Source organism: Labeo rohita, chromosome 4, assembly GCF_022985175.1.
Source record: "Labeo rohita strain BAU-BD-2019 chromosome 4, IGBB_LRoh.1.0, whole genome shotgun sequence".
Lineage (NCBI taxonomy): Eukaryota > Metazoa > Chordata > Actinopteri > Cypriniformes > Cyprinidae > Labeo > Labeo rohita.
Window position 1 is genome coordinate 10,202,519 of NC_066872.1, and position 12,522 is coordinate 10,215,040.

Below are 12,522 nucleotides of genomic sequence, written 5' to 3' on the forward strand. Positions count from 1 at the left end.
AGTATTTTAACACCTGTATCTATTGTAACGCTTCTCCTCTTCCGCCAGGAGGTGGCGACAACTGCCCGTTTAAAACATGTCATTGAATCATTCATTCAGGAGATAGATTCAATAGTCAAACAAGTCTTAATGAAGTGAGACACTGACAATGAACAGTTTGCCAGAACCACTAGTAAATTGTTATTTTGTTTAGTTTTCTAATCTTTTTTCTCCAGAATTTAATAAATCATGCTCTCCAATTTATTAAAAAATAACTGGGATTCTTAATTTATCCAGAATCATGAAGCTCTTGTTTAAATGTTGTTTATTACTGCATATTATTCATTAAAATTTAAGTTTAATTTCATAAAGTTCAAAATGCACCTTATTTTTTTTGCATTTTGTCTTTTTCAGTTGAATAAAAGACTATTTTCCCTATATATGTCATCATTGAGGATTTCTTAAGAAAAGTTTAAAAATCTCGTCTCGTCTCGTTCTCGTGAACCCAGTCTCGTGTCTCGTCTCATCTCGTGGGATAAGTGTCTCGTCACACCCCTACCGGATGCTATCTGGGAATGTTTTTGTCTCTTGTTCTGTTATTGCATTGAGAGCAGATTAAACATTTGTTGACAAAATTCAGTGGCCATTTATTGTGGAAACATTTTGTTAATTATTTTATGGAAAACCAGTTACCTCAGTATCTCCAGCTGACAGTTTGGACTCTTTAGTCCTTCAGAAAGAAGCATCACTCCAGAATCCTGCAGGTCATTGTTACTCAGATCCAGTTCACTTTAGGACACAGTTTGAGAACTGTAGAGCTGAAGACAAACTCTCACAGGACGGAGCAGTGAGTTTACACCCACACAACCTATGAAGAGAACAAAACAAACAGCCATATTAATGTGAATTTATCAGATAGGTTATATAGTTTATAATCTGCATGTTTGTACTGAATAACACTTTATAATAAGAATACAAGAACAAAGCACTTTTAAATCATTTCAAAACTATTATAGTTCATTAGTAGTTAATAAACTGTAGTTTATACATTAATAGACTATATACAAGTAGTAAGTACTTCACTGATTGGCACTGTAACTAACGTGTTTAACTCATGTAAAAAGTTTGATTATGTTTTGTTGGCAATTTATTCACCGCAGATTAGATTAGGTCACAGAAAATCTGAAAATGTCATAGATTAAGTGCTTTAAACCAGGCTTTATTTGACATTAATTGCATTAATATTCAGTGTCCCTTAAAATGTTTACAAATACATTAAGCACACATACACACTGTCACAAACCCACTCCTGAACATCAGTCTGCTTGCCACCAGAGGTCGCTTCGACATTCTCACCACACTGACTGTTACACCACACCCTGGACTACTTTCCCCATCAGCCATTGTGGCCATCACCTGTACCCAATCAGAGACCCTATTTAAACCCCGGACTTCCTGTCAGTCACTGCTGAGTATTGTCTTGCATTTAACCCTAGTCTGTGTGTTAGCAACTTTACGGAGCCTAAGTCAGTTTGTTTTCTAGTCTAGTCTAGTCTAGTTCCTAGTCATCCGAGTCTTTATCCCTCGCATTGTTATATCATCTTGTCTGTCTCGCTGCCTGCCTTTTGTAACTCTCGTCTGTCTGGATTACTCTTTTGCCTCTCCCTTCGGATAACGTTCGCCGCTGATCGACCCTCGCCTGTGTTACAGACTTCTCTTTCGTCTTGCTGTCTATACACCTGTTTGCCATTGTTCTGACCCTGCCTGCTATGACCATGTCTTTGTCGATGTCCCTAAATAAAAGTTCGCAAATGGACCTGCCTGCTTCACGCTTCATTCTTCACTCCGTAACAGAATACTCGGCCACACAAGGTCCCAGCAACTTTTCACAAGGACATCACCCAGGTATGGACACTGCAAGACTGTTGTTAGCCCTCGAGCAGGGCACACGATCGCTCGAAGGCTACATTCTAGAGTATTTGAACATTTCACAGTATTCTAATTTGCCGGACTGCGTGTTGATAGACTTTTTCCTTGAGGGAAATAATCAGCCGCTAAAGTCACGGCTCAGATGCGAGGGTCTGTGATCTTCACTTTGTTTATTCATGGACTTTGCTTTATTGTGTGTGGGCTCGCTGTTTACCATGGGTGTCGCGGATGCTAAAGCTGTTGTTCCAGTGTCAAGTCAAGTTAAAGCTGTGTTTTCTACGTCAAGTCAAGTCAGAGCTGCTCTTCCTAAAGCAAGTCAAGTTAAAGATGTGTTTCCTGTGTCAAGCCAAGTCAGAGCTGCTCTTCCTAAGTCAAGTCAAATTACAGCTGTCATTCCTGTGTCAAGTCAAGTTACATCTGTGTTTCCTGAGCCAAGTCGAGTCACAGTTGTTGTTCCTGTGTCAAGTCAAGTCACAGCTGTATTTCCTGCATCAAGTAAAGTCACAGCTGCCATGCCTGTGTCAAGTAAAGCTACAGCTGTATCTCCCAAGTCAAGTCAAATTACAGCTGTCTTTCCTGTGTCAAGACGAGTTACAGCTATGACTTCCATGTCAAGTCAAGTTAAAGCTGTGATTCCTGAGCCAAGTAAAGTCAAAACAGTGGTTCCTGTGTCAAGCGAAGTCAAAGCTGTCATTCCTGAGTCAAGCAGAGTCAAAACTGTGGTCCCTGTGTCAAGGAAAGACAAAACGGATTTTCCTAAGCCAAGTCAAGCCACAGCTAGTCTTAGTGAACCAAGTCACGTCACAGTTGGTCTTCATGAGCCGAGTCCAGCCACAGCTGATCTTCACAAGTTAAGTCAAGTCACAGCTGGTATCCACAAGCCAAGTCAAGTCACAGCTGGTCGTCACGAGCCAAGTCAAGTCACAGCAGTTCTTAATGAGCCAAGTCAAATTATTGCTGTTGTTTCTGAGTCAAGTCACGTCCTGGCTGGTCGTCCAGAGCCAAGTCACGTCTCCTTTGCCTGTCCAGAGCCAAGTCACGTCTCGTCTGACCTCCCAGAGCCTCGTTACGTCATGTCTGCCAGTGTGATGGCGATCACCATTCTCAGTGTGTGGGCCGCACACTACACTCAAGAGGTCTCGTCTGTCACCAAGTCTGCTCCAGAGGTCTCGTCTGTCACCAAGTCTGCTCCAGAGGTCTCGTCTGTTCACAAGTCTGTTCCAGAGGTCTTGTCTGTCACCAAGTCTGCTCCAGAGGTCTCGTCTGTCACCAAGTCTGCTCCAGAGGTCTTGTCTGTCACCAAGTCTGCCTCATCTGCCCGAGAGTCTGCACCAGTGGAGGTGGCAGTGCTGGTTGCAGAACCTCCTAATAGGGTCGCGGGTTCCACCACCGAGACTCCAGAGGTGGCGGCTTTTGGGCATAGGGTTCATGTATTTTGTACATTTTAAGAAACTCTGAATACTAATGCAATTAATGACCAATAAAGGTTGGTTTTAAGCACTTACATTTTTTGATATACCATGACCTAATCTATAGTGAGAACTATTTACGGTTGCATACAAAGCATTATCTAACTTATTAAACATGAGCTAATTAAAGAATTAAAAAAAAAAAAAATCACTGTTTGTATAGTCTGTTAATGTCTATTAACAGTTTATAAACTATTGATTAACTACAGTTTGCAAATAATTTGTAAATACTGTATTACTTTATACTTATTATAAAGTGTTACCACTTTATCCCTTAAAATGTTATTAGTAACTTAAGTAAATAATCAAGTATTTTAAACGCAAACCTCAACATCTCCAGCTTAGAGTTTGGACTCTTCAGTCCATCATAAATCAGCTTCACTCCTGAATCTTGTAGGTGATTATTACTCAGCTCCAGCTCTGTCAGATGAGAGTCTGACAATTGTAGCGCTGAAGACACAGTTTCACAGCATGCTTCATCAAAACCACAGCCATCAAATCTGCCAAAACAGAATGTTTAGCCAGAATATTTTCTGATGTTCAGCCTTTCTGCAATAACTTTTTGTACTCTTCATAATCAGGACAGGAAAAGATTTCACATAGTATTTTGACATTTAATTGTTTAGTGATGAGGAACAAAACATTTAATTAAACAGCAGTCAGTTAAATTACTCACAGGGCTTTTCTGCAGCATCTCATAGCTGGAATGAGTCTCTTGTAGTCTGCTGGTGATGACGTGAACGTCTTTGGGCTGAACTCATCCACAACCTTCTCTGACATGAGCAGTACATAGGTCAGCACTGTGCACATTGAAGATGAGAGTTCTCTTCCTGTATGTTTATCTGAACTGATGTAACTCTGGATTTCCTCATATAATGAATGATCTTTGAGCTCAAGTAAGCAGTAGAATAGGTTGACTGCAGCTTCATCTGTGATATTATTGTTTTGTAATTGTTTAATGTATTCAGTTGTTTGTCTGATGCTCTCTGTGGTGTCTTTAGTTTGTGTGATCAGGCCTTCAAGCAGGTTCTGACTGGACTCCAGTGAAATTCCCATCAGAAACCGCAGGAACAGGTCCAGATGTCCTCTCTTACTCTGCATTGCTTTATCAGTGGCACTCTTTGTTAACTCATGAAATTTGACTATTTGACTTCTAAAGAAGAAATTACGCTTTTGTCTGACTGTAGTTTGTGAATCTTTAAAGAAAAACTGAAGCTCTCGCATGTTCTTGTTCAGGTAACAGATGAACACATGCACTGCAGCGAGAAACTCTTGAACACTCAGATGCACAAAGCTGAAAACCTTTCTCTCATAAAGTCCATTTTCCTTCTTAAAGATCTCAGCAATCATTCCAGTGAACTCAGTGTCTTTACCCATATTTATACCACATTTTTTCAGATCTTTCTCATAAAACACAATGTTTTCTTGCTTCAGCTGTTCAAAAGCTAGCTTGGCTAATTTCATAATCGTTTTTCTATTTGATTGTAAGAGCTTTGTACATTGTCTTTGTTTTTTTCCATCATACTTCTGGTTCTTCATGTTCATCTGTATCAGCAGGAAGTGGATGTACATTTCAGTGAGTGTTGTGCTAATTTTCTCTTCACTGCTCCGGATGAGAATATGCTGAAGTACTGTGGCTGTGATCCAGCAGAACACAGGAATGTGGCACATGATGTAGAGACTACGAGACGTCTTAATGTGTTTGATGATTTTGTCAGCCATAGTCTTATCTCTGATTCTCTTTCTGAAGTACTCCTCCTTCTGCTGGTCAGTGAATCCTCGCATCTCAGTGAACAAACCTACATATTCAGGAGGAATCTGACTGGCTGCTGCTGGTCGTGAGGTCACCCAGACCAGAGCTGATGGAAGCAGATTCCCTTTGACCAGATTCGTAAACAGCACATCTACAGATGATCTTTCATCAACAGTGTTCAATGACCTACTGTAAAAATTCAGAGGCAGACGACTCTCATCAAGTCCATCAAATATAAATGCAAGTTTAGACTCTGTATATAACTGTGATTTCTCCAGGTCCTTCAATCCAGGATAAAACCTTAGCAGAAACTCATGGAAACTGATCTCTCTGTTTTTAATCATGTTGATCTCTCTGAATGGAAGCAGAAACACACAGTCTATATCCTGACTGGTTTTTCCTTCAGCCCAGTCCAGGATTAATTTGTGCACAGAAAATGTTTTTCCAATGCCAGCAACTCCCTTGGTCAGGACAATCTTCTCCTCATTCTTTTTTTTCAGTTCATTAAATATGTCTTCACATTTGATTGTTTTGTCCTGTGATTTCTGAGTCTTTAGAGCATCATCAATCTTCAGAATCTCATGTTCCTGATTGACATCTTCCATATCTCCCTCTGTGATGAACAGTTCTGTGTAAACAGTCGTGAGGTCTGTGTCTTTTTCTTTGTTGCCCTCAAAAATATATTTTGCTTTCTTCTTCATGTTGGTTTTCTGAGTTTTAAAGAAGTTTTGCAGCTCTATAAATAAAAACAAATACATAAGAAAAAAAAAGAAAAGAAAAAAAACAGACAGATTAATTTCATACTGCTGGAAACAGCACTGTACATCCCTGACAACTTAGTTTCAGTGTTACAGTTTCTGAATGTTTTTTATGTTCTTTCCAGATGACTTTTTGGAATGATTCAGATCATCTTAACATCATGGTTTCCACATCATCTAGCACATTAAACAGGATGTGAAGCTGTATTTACATGTTTTGACCTGCTTAAATGAACGTTTGCCTGTGTGATTGTAATCATGTTTTGATGACACTGAGCCCTTGCTCACACTATGTTTTTGTTTGAAAACACATTTTTTTCTCCGTTTTGGCCTTCCATCCACACTGAGATGGCATTTTTGTCAAAGAAAATAGCTTTTTGAAAACCAAAGTGGACACATTTGAAAATGCAGTTTTTGTGTTGTAGTGTGGACTGTGAAAATGATGCTTTCGAAAATGATGACGCATGTTTAGTCATGTGACACATATTGTACTAATAGATATCAATGTTTATGCTGGTATTGTGCCTGTTATGTGCTTTTCACTTACACTGTTGCTAGATATGTTACTTTGTACACCCTTAATATTACAGTCCTGCAAGATGACAGAAAATTTACTCACAGTTGATGTCCTGTGGCAAAACATGAGGGAAGTTGTGTTTTAGATCAAACATATAATGGTGAGTGAGTGTGACCTGGATGCGTCAGTGAATGATGAGGTATTTCCATAAATAAAATTATCCTGCAAAAAGAACTGCATATAAACTTACTATGACTGTTTTGTCTGAGCTTTTATGAGGTTTTACGCATGCACAGTACGGCCAATTTAGTGTTTTCCAATGATTCAGTGTGGATGGAAAACTTTTGGAAAACACTAGTGTGAATGGAGAGCATTTTAAAATGAAAATGTCATTTTCAAATGTATTCGGATCAATGTAGACATAGCCTGAATCAATTTGGTGACAGTGCCACCTATTGGTTAACTTTAATAAACATCACATTTTTATGCTTTTGTAAACTGAGTGTCACTTGGGAAACAGTGTTTTTTTCTATATATTTGTATATTGTAATTGCTGCTGCAGTTATATTTTCTCTTCTTTCCATTTACAGAAAGTGATTATGTACTTGAGATTTGACCTGCATCAGCTCCAACAGGGACAGATGTGTTCGTATTGCTCTCAGTCTGAGCTGTAAGAAAGAGAGAGAAATACTCACTGAGAAACATAAATCACACAATCACATCAGTAAAGAGGAAAGTTTGTCAAACATCACACTGGTAAACAGTCAATCACATTACAGCCAGTGAATGTAACATTACCTTTCTTGTGTTTGTTCTTCAGCTGTTCAGCCAGTTTTTTCTGATTAATCTTTCTCAGGATGCAGACCATGTTCTTCACAGCTTCTTCTGGTCCAAAACAGTCAACCATCTTATCCACTGTTTTTAACCTATCTGCATTCTCCATTTCATACTCTGATATACACTCATGATCGTTCTTTAAGTGCCACTGAAACTTCTTCAGATGATCTTCTTTCAGTTTCTCCAGTGAGTTCAGGAGCAGCTCTTCAACAGATGCCATTGTCCTTCATTGATTCACAGCTGCAGGATGAGAAGAAAAAGATCTAAAGTAGTTTCACTCTTAACATGGGGATCTAAGCGCTCAAATGGGTAACACTTTAAAGCAGTGGTTCTCAACTTTTTTTGGGCCAGCGTCCCCCTAGCCAGTATTCAGGTCCCTCAACGCCCCCATCAAATAAAACATAGTTTAATAGTCCTCACTAAATATGAAAGCTGATTATTATTATTTTGTGTTTATAATGAGGACTGTTAATATATTGTTAATATATTTACAGTAATTCATGTATGGAGTCATTGTGATTTTTTTTTTTTTTTTAAAGAAATTACTTTAATTCAAGGATGCATTGAATTGCATTTGAAAAAAGAAAAAACAGTGAAGTACTTTTGTACAGTATTCATTTACAGAGTTTATAAGCATGTTGGTGATTATCATTGCTACAGCTTCAGTGTTGTTGCAATGCTGATACCTTGTTGCCCCAAATTTAAAATGACTAAATAAAAATTTGTTTAAAACATATCCACATGGACATTTTTACAGAAGAGATTTTAATTCATTCTTTCATTCTTGGAACTCCTGAACATCCTTTTTACTGCTGTGATGTTTGGATGTTTTTGAGAGTATATTGAATTCCCTTTTTTTTCTGGCATAGTGGACATGGTTATTTTGGTGGGTAAATACCACATTTACATATGAAAATGGAAGAAATGTAAACCACTATATTTCATACATTTTGTGAGAATAAAGTTTGCTTACAAATACTTTAAAGAAAACTTGGTACAATCCTATTTCTAGAAAAGTTGGGATGTTTTTTAAAATTATAAAATCTGTGATTTGTTAATTCTATTTAACTTGAAACAGTTCACAGAAGGAAGGTGAACTGGTAATAGGTGAGAGTGTCATGTTTGGGTGTAAAAGGAGCTTCTCAGTCTTTGTGAGCAAAGCTGGATCATGGTTCAAATTTGTTTATATTAACAATAAAATTAAGTTGGCCAGTGAAAACACTGGATTTTTTTCTTTGTACTTCAGTCAATTAAATAAAGATTAAGGAGAAGAAATGAAATATGGCATTTCACAAAACCTCCCAACTCTTCTGGAATTGGGGTTGTAGAAAGATGGGAAAAAATATGCTCCTCATTTTCAAAATAGTAACAATTTTAGTGCTGTCCTGATTTATATATTTGTTATAGTCAGAATGATTTCTGAAAGATCAAGTGACACTGAAAGCTGGAGTAATGAAGCTTAGCATGAGAGGAAAACACATTTTAAAATATGTTCAAATAGAAAGTTTTTTGTTTGTTTGTTTCATATGGTAGATTTACTGTTTTTACTGTATTTTTTAAACAAACAAATGCAACCCTTTTATCCATTAACAAATCTTACATGACCTTTATTTTTTAATGCATATTATAGGCTATATTTTATTTATAATATATAGGCCTATTTTAAAAGCATGCATTTTAATATAGTCTATATTTGTGAGCTTTAAATAAACTCTTTAGAATTTTGGCATTCAAACCAACTGCAGCCAAACAAAAAGCTTTCATATTCATTTTTCTAAACAAGAACAAACATCATACTTTATTGTGTCTAAAAGCTTGCTATTATTTTGATGGGAACTTCGGCAGTTGCGCTACAGAAATTCAAGCGAACACTGAAGTAAAAAGTCGTTGCTAAGGAAATTACACACCGTCTGGTCTAGAAGCGGGAGTACTGGTGTAAACTAGCAGCGAACAGCGCGACACGTAATCTCGTTATAATCAGTCGTTCAGTAACTGAGCGCGAACGTTATGGTAAACGGATGCCGCATTCTATTTCTGTGGGATTCCACGAGCTTGCGCTATCGACGAGTTGACAAATAAAGAAAGTGCGCTTTGATGCATCCAGTGTAGAGACGGCGTTAGGATGTGGCAGACCATTTTCTTTTGCAAGTTTCAGCTCATACATCTTTGGTGTAACAGTGTTTCCCACAGAATTTTGTGAGACTGTGGTGGTGAACCTCGGTCCCACTAGGGGAGTTAAAAATTAAGAGCTCCAAAACAGGTCAGTGTACAAACTAAACAAAGAAAGAAATCTGGTGAATTGACTTGTTCTTAAAGTTTACAGGGAACTCAGTCAGTTGTGATATAGTGTCTCAGTCTAAAGTACACTCACACTGGTCAATTTGGAAGCCAAACAAATTAGAATATTATAATAATAATAATTTTATATTATTATTCCTATGACAGAAATAGCCATATATTGTAAAATAATTGCACTGTAAAATAAATTAGTAAATAAATACTTATTAGTGTCACAGATCTGGTCGGTGAGCTGCGGACCGCTCACCACCAGATGTCGCTCTCACCTTGCACCTCACTGACTGTTTCACCACACCCTGGACTACATTCCCCATCAGCCATTGCACTTCACCCGCATCCAATCAGAGACACTATTTATACCCCGATCTTCCTGTTATGCACTGCCAAGTATTGGTTTGCGTTTAGCACTGTTTGTGTTAGCAACTGTACGGAGCCTTAGTCAATCGTGTTTCTTAGTCTAGTCTAGTTCTTGTTCTTGTTCCTAGTCATCCGAGTCCGGTTACCTTCGCATATTTATATCGTGTTGTCTGTCTCGCTGCCTGCCTATCGGAACTTTCGCCTGCCTGGATTATTCTATTCGTCTCGCCCTTCGGATAACGTTCGCCTTGGATCGACCCTCGCCTGCTTTATGGACTATTCTTTGTCTTGCTGTCTATACACCCGTTTGCCATTGTCTGACCCTGCCTGCCTTGACCATGTTTCTGTCTCATCCCTTCAATAAAAGTTTGCATATGGATCCGCTCGCCTCTCGTCTCACTTCTTCCGTAACAATTAGTAATTAGTAAGTAAAATAAATGAAATAAAATTTGTATTTTTCAGGTATATTATTTTAGCTTATTCTTCTGTAGGAAAATTACAATACTTTTGTCCTAATTTCTACACTTGCAAGCAGGACCTAAAACGTCTAGGTTACGTACGTAACCCTCGTTCCCTGAAGGAGGGAACGGAGACGTTACATATGGGAACTCGCTTGAGTGACCAATCACCTCTGAGCTTTATAGAAAAGGCCAATGAAAATTGGTGAGTGGAATTTGCATGCAACGCCACTCCCCCGTAAATACGGGTATATAAGATGGCGGCGTGCATCCACTTATTCAGGTTTTTTGCTGAGGAGCCGAGCCGCAGCCCGGCATAGCGCAGCTTAGGTTTGTGGCAAGGGGATGTAACATCTTCGTTCCCTCCTTCAGGGAACGAGGGTTACGTACGTAACCTAGACGTTCCCCTTCAGTCGTTTCACTACGACGTTACATATGGGAACAGACCCATGGAAAAGGCCACAACCCTAAGGCCGCGTTACGCAAGAGACCAAGTGCTGACAGGTGGACGTGTTAGACAGTGGAGTCAATACGTAACCTTCTCAACACCCTGGGGGGCCAATAGAGGGGGCCCCACAGGGGTGCCAGTTGTACTGAAGCATGGGTTGGGGGGGGGAGCACATGTGGTTTAGGCATGTGGGATAAGAAATTGGATATATCTATTCTAGTTATAGATATATATGGGGGAATACACAGCCTACTGGCTGACTGTGGAAAAATACTGAGACATGTTGCCACAACCTTCTGGGTGAAGGAGACCCAGTCGGAGCACAGTCGCGGACTACTCCGCATCTAGTCCTGACTGCGGGGCATGGAGGACCCAGGGTTCACCGGAGGGAACATTCTGGGAAAAATAGCGCACAGATCCCGTGGGAATGGCGCAGCAAGCTGACACCTGCTGGCCTCCCGCACATTACCTGATGTTCACCTTAACACACGGGAGGACACGAGCTCGACGTGGAGATTATAAAATCTCGCAAAGGTGTTAGGTGTCGCCCAGCCCGCAGCTCTGCAGATGTCTGCTAGCGAGGCGCCATGTGCCAACGCATAGGAGGAGGCAACACTCCGGGTGGAGTGAGCTCGAACTCCTAGGGGGCACGGCTCCCCCTGGCCCTCATACGCCAGGGAGATGGCATCTACCACCCAATGGGCCAACCTCTGCTTGGAGACAGCATTCCCCTTCTGCTGTCCTCCAAAGCAAATAAAGAGCTGCTCGGAGCGTCTGAAGCTCCGGGTGCGGTCCACGTATATTCGCAAAGCTCGAACGGGACATAGCAACGCTAAGGCCGGGTCTGCCTCCTCCGGGGGCAGTGCTTGCAGGTTTACCACCTGATCCCAAAAGGGTGTGGTGGGAACCTTGGGCACATAGCCGGGCCGGGGTCTCAGAACAACATGAGAATCAGCCGGCCCAAACTCCAGGCACGCTTCGTTGACAGAGAAGGCTTGTAGGTCCTCAACCCTCTTGATGGAGGCGAGCGCGGTCAGGAGCGCTGTCTTAAGCGGCAGAAATTTAAGCTTGACTGAAACCAGCGGCTCGAAGGGGGGTCCCCGCAGGCCCTGAAGGGCGACGGAGAGATCCCAAGAGGGTACGAGGTGCGGTCTAGGGGGATTAACCCTTCTCACACCTCTGAGGAACCTCACGACCAGTTGATGCTTCCCAATGGATGCTCCATCAACTGCATCATGATACACTGCAATGGCAGCGACATACACTTTGAGAGTTGAAGGGGACAGCCTGCGCTCCAACTTCTCTTGCAGAAAGGAAAGCACCACTGCAATCGGGCATCTCTGTGGGTCCTCACCATGGGAGGCACACCAGTCAACGAAGAGAACCCACCTCAGTGCGTAGGCCTGCCTCATGAAGGGAGCTCTAGATTGAGTGATAGTTTCTATCACGGCCTGTGGAAGGCCGGAGAGGTCTACCGTGTCCCGCCCAGAAGCCACACGTGTAGGTTCCAGAGGTCGGGACGCGGGTGCCAGATTGTGCCCATCCCCTGAGAAAGAAGGTCCTTCCTCAGGGGGATCTTCCAGGGAGGGGCTGCCGCGAGGAGCGTGAGGTCGACAAACCAGGTCCGGGTGGGCCAGTACAGCGCAACAAGCAGAACCTGCTCCCCGTCCTCCCTGATCTTGCACAGGGTCTGTGCAAGGAGGCTCACTGGGGGAAAGG

General features: G+C 41.1%; 1 protein-coding gene across 1 annotated transcript; it reads right to left on the reverse strand.

The window, feature by feature from the left end:
- Nucleotides 1-765: 765 nt before the first annotated feature.
- On the reverse strand, nucleotides 766-7,462 carry LOC127164508 (NLR family CARD domain-containing protein 3). Its single transcript, XM_051108479.1, has 4 exons — nucleotides 7,204-7,462; nucleotides 7,023-7,073; nucleotides 4,054-5,866; nucleotides 766-847 (listed from the first exon to the last, which is right to left on the reverse strand). Exons 1-4 carry the CDS (start codon nucleotides 7,460-7,462, stop codon nucleotides 766-768), a joined length of 2,205 nt encoding a protein of 734 aa, XP_050964436.1.
- Between the last annotated feature and the right edge of the window lie 5,060 nt (nucleotides 7,463-12,522).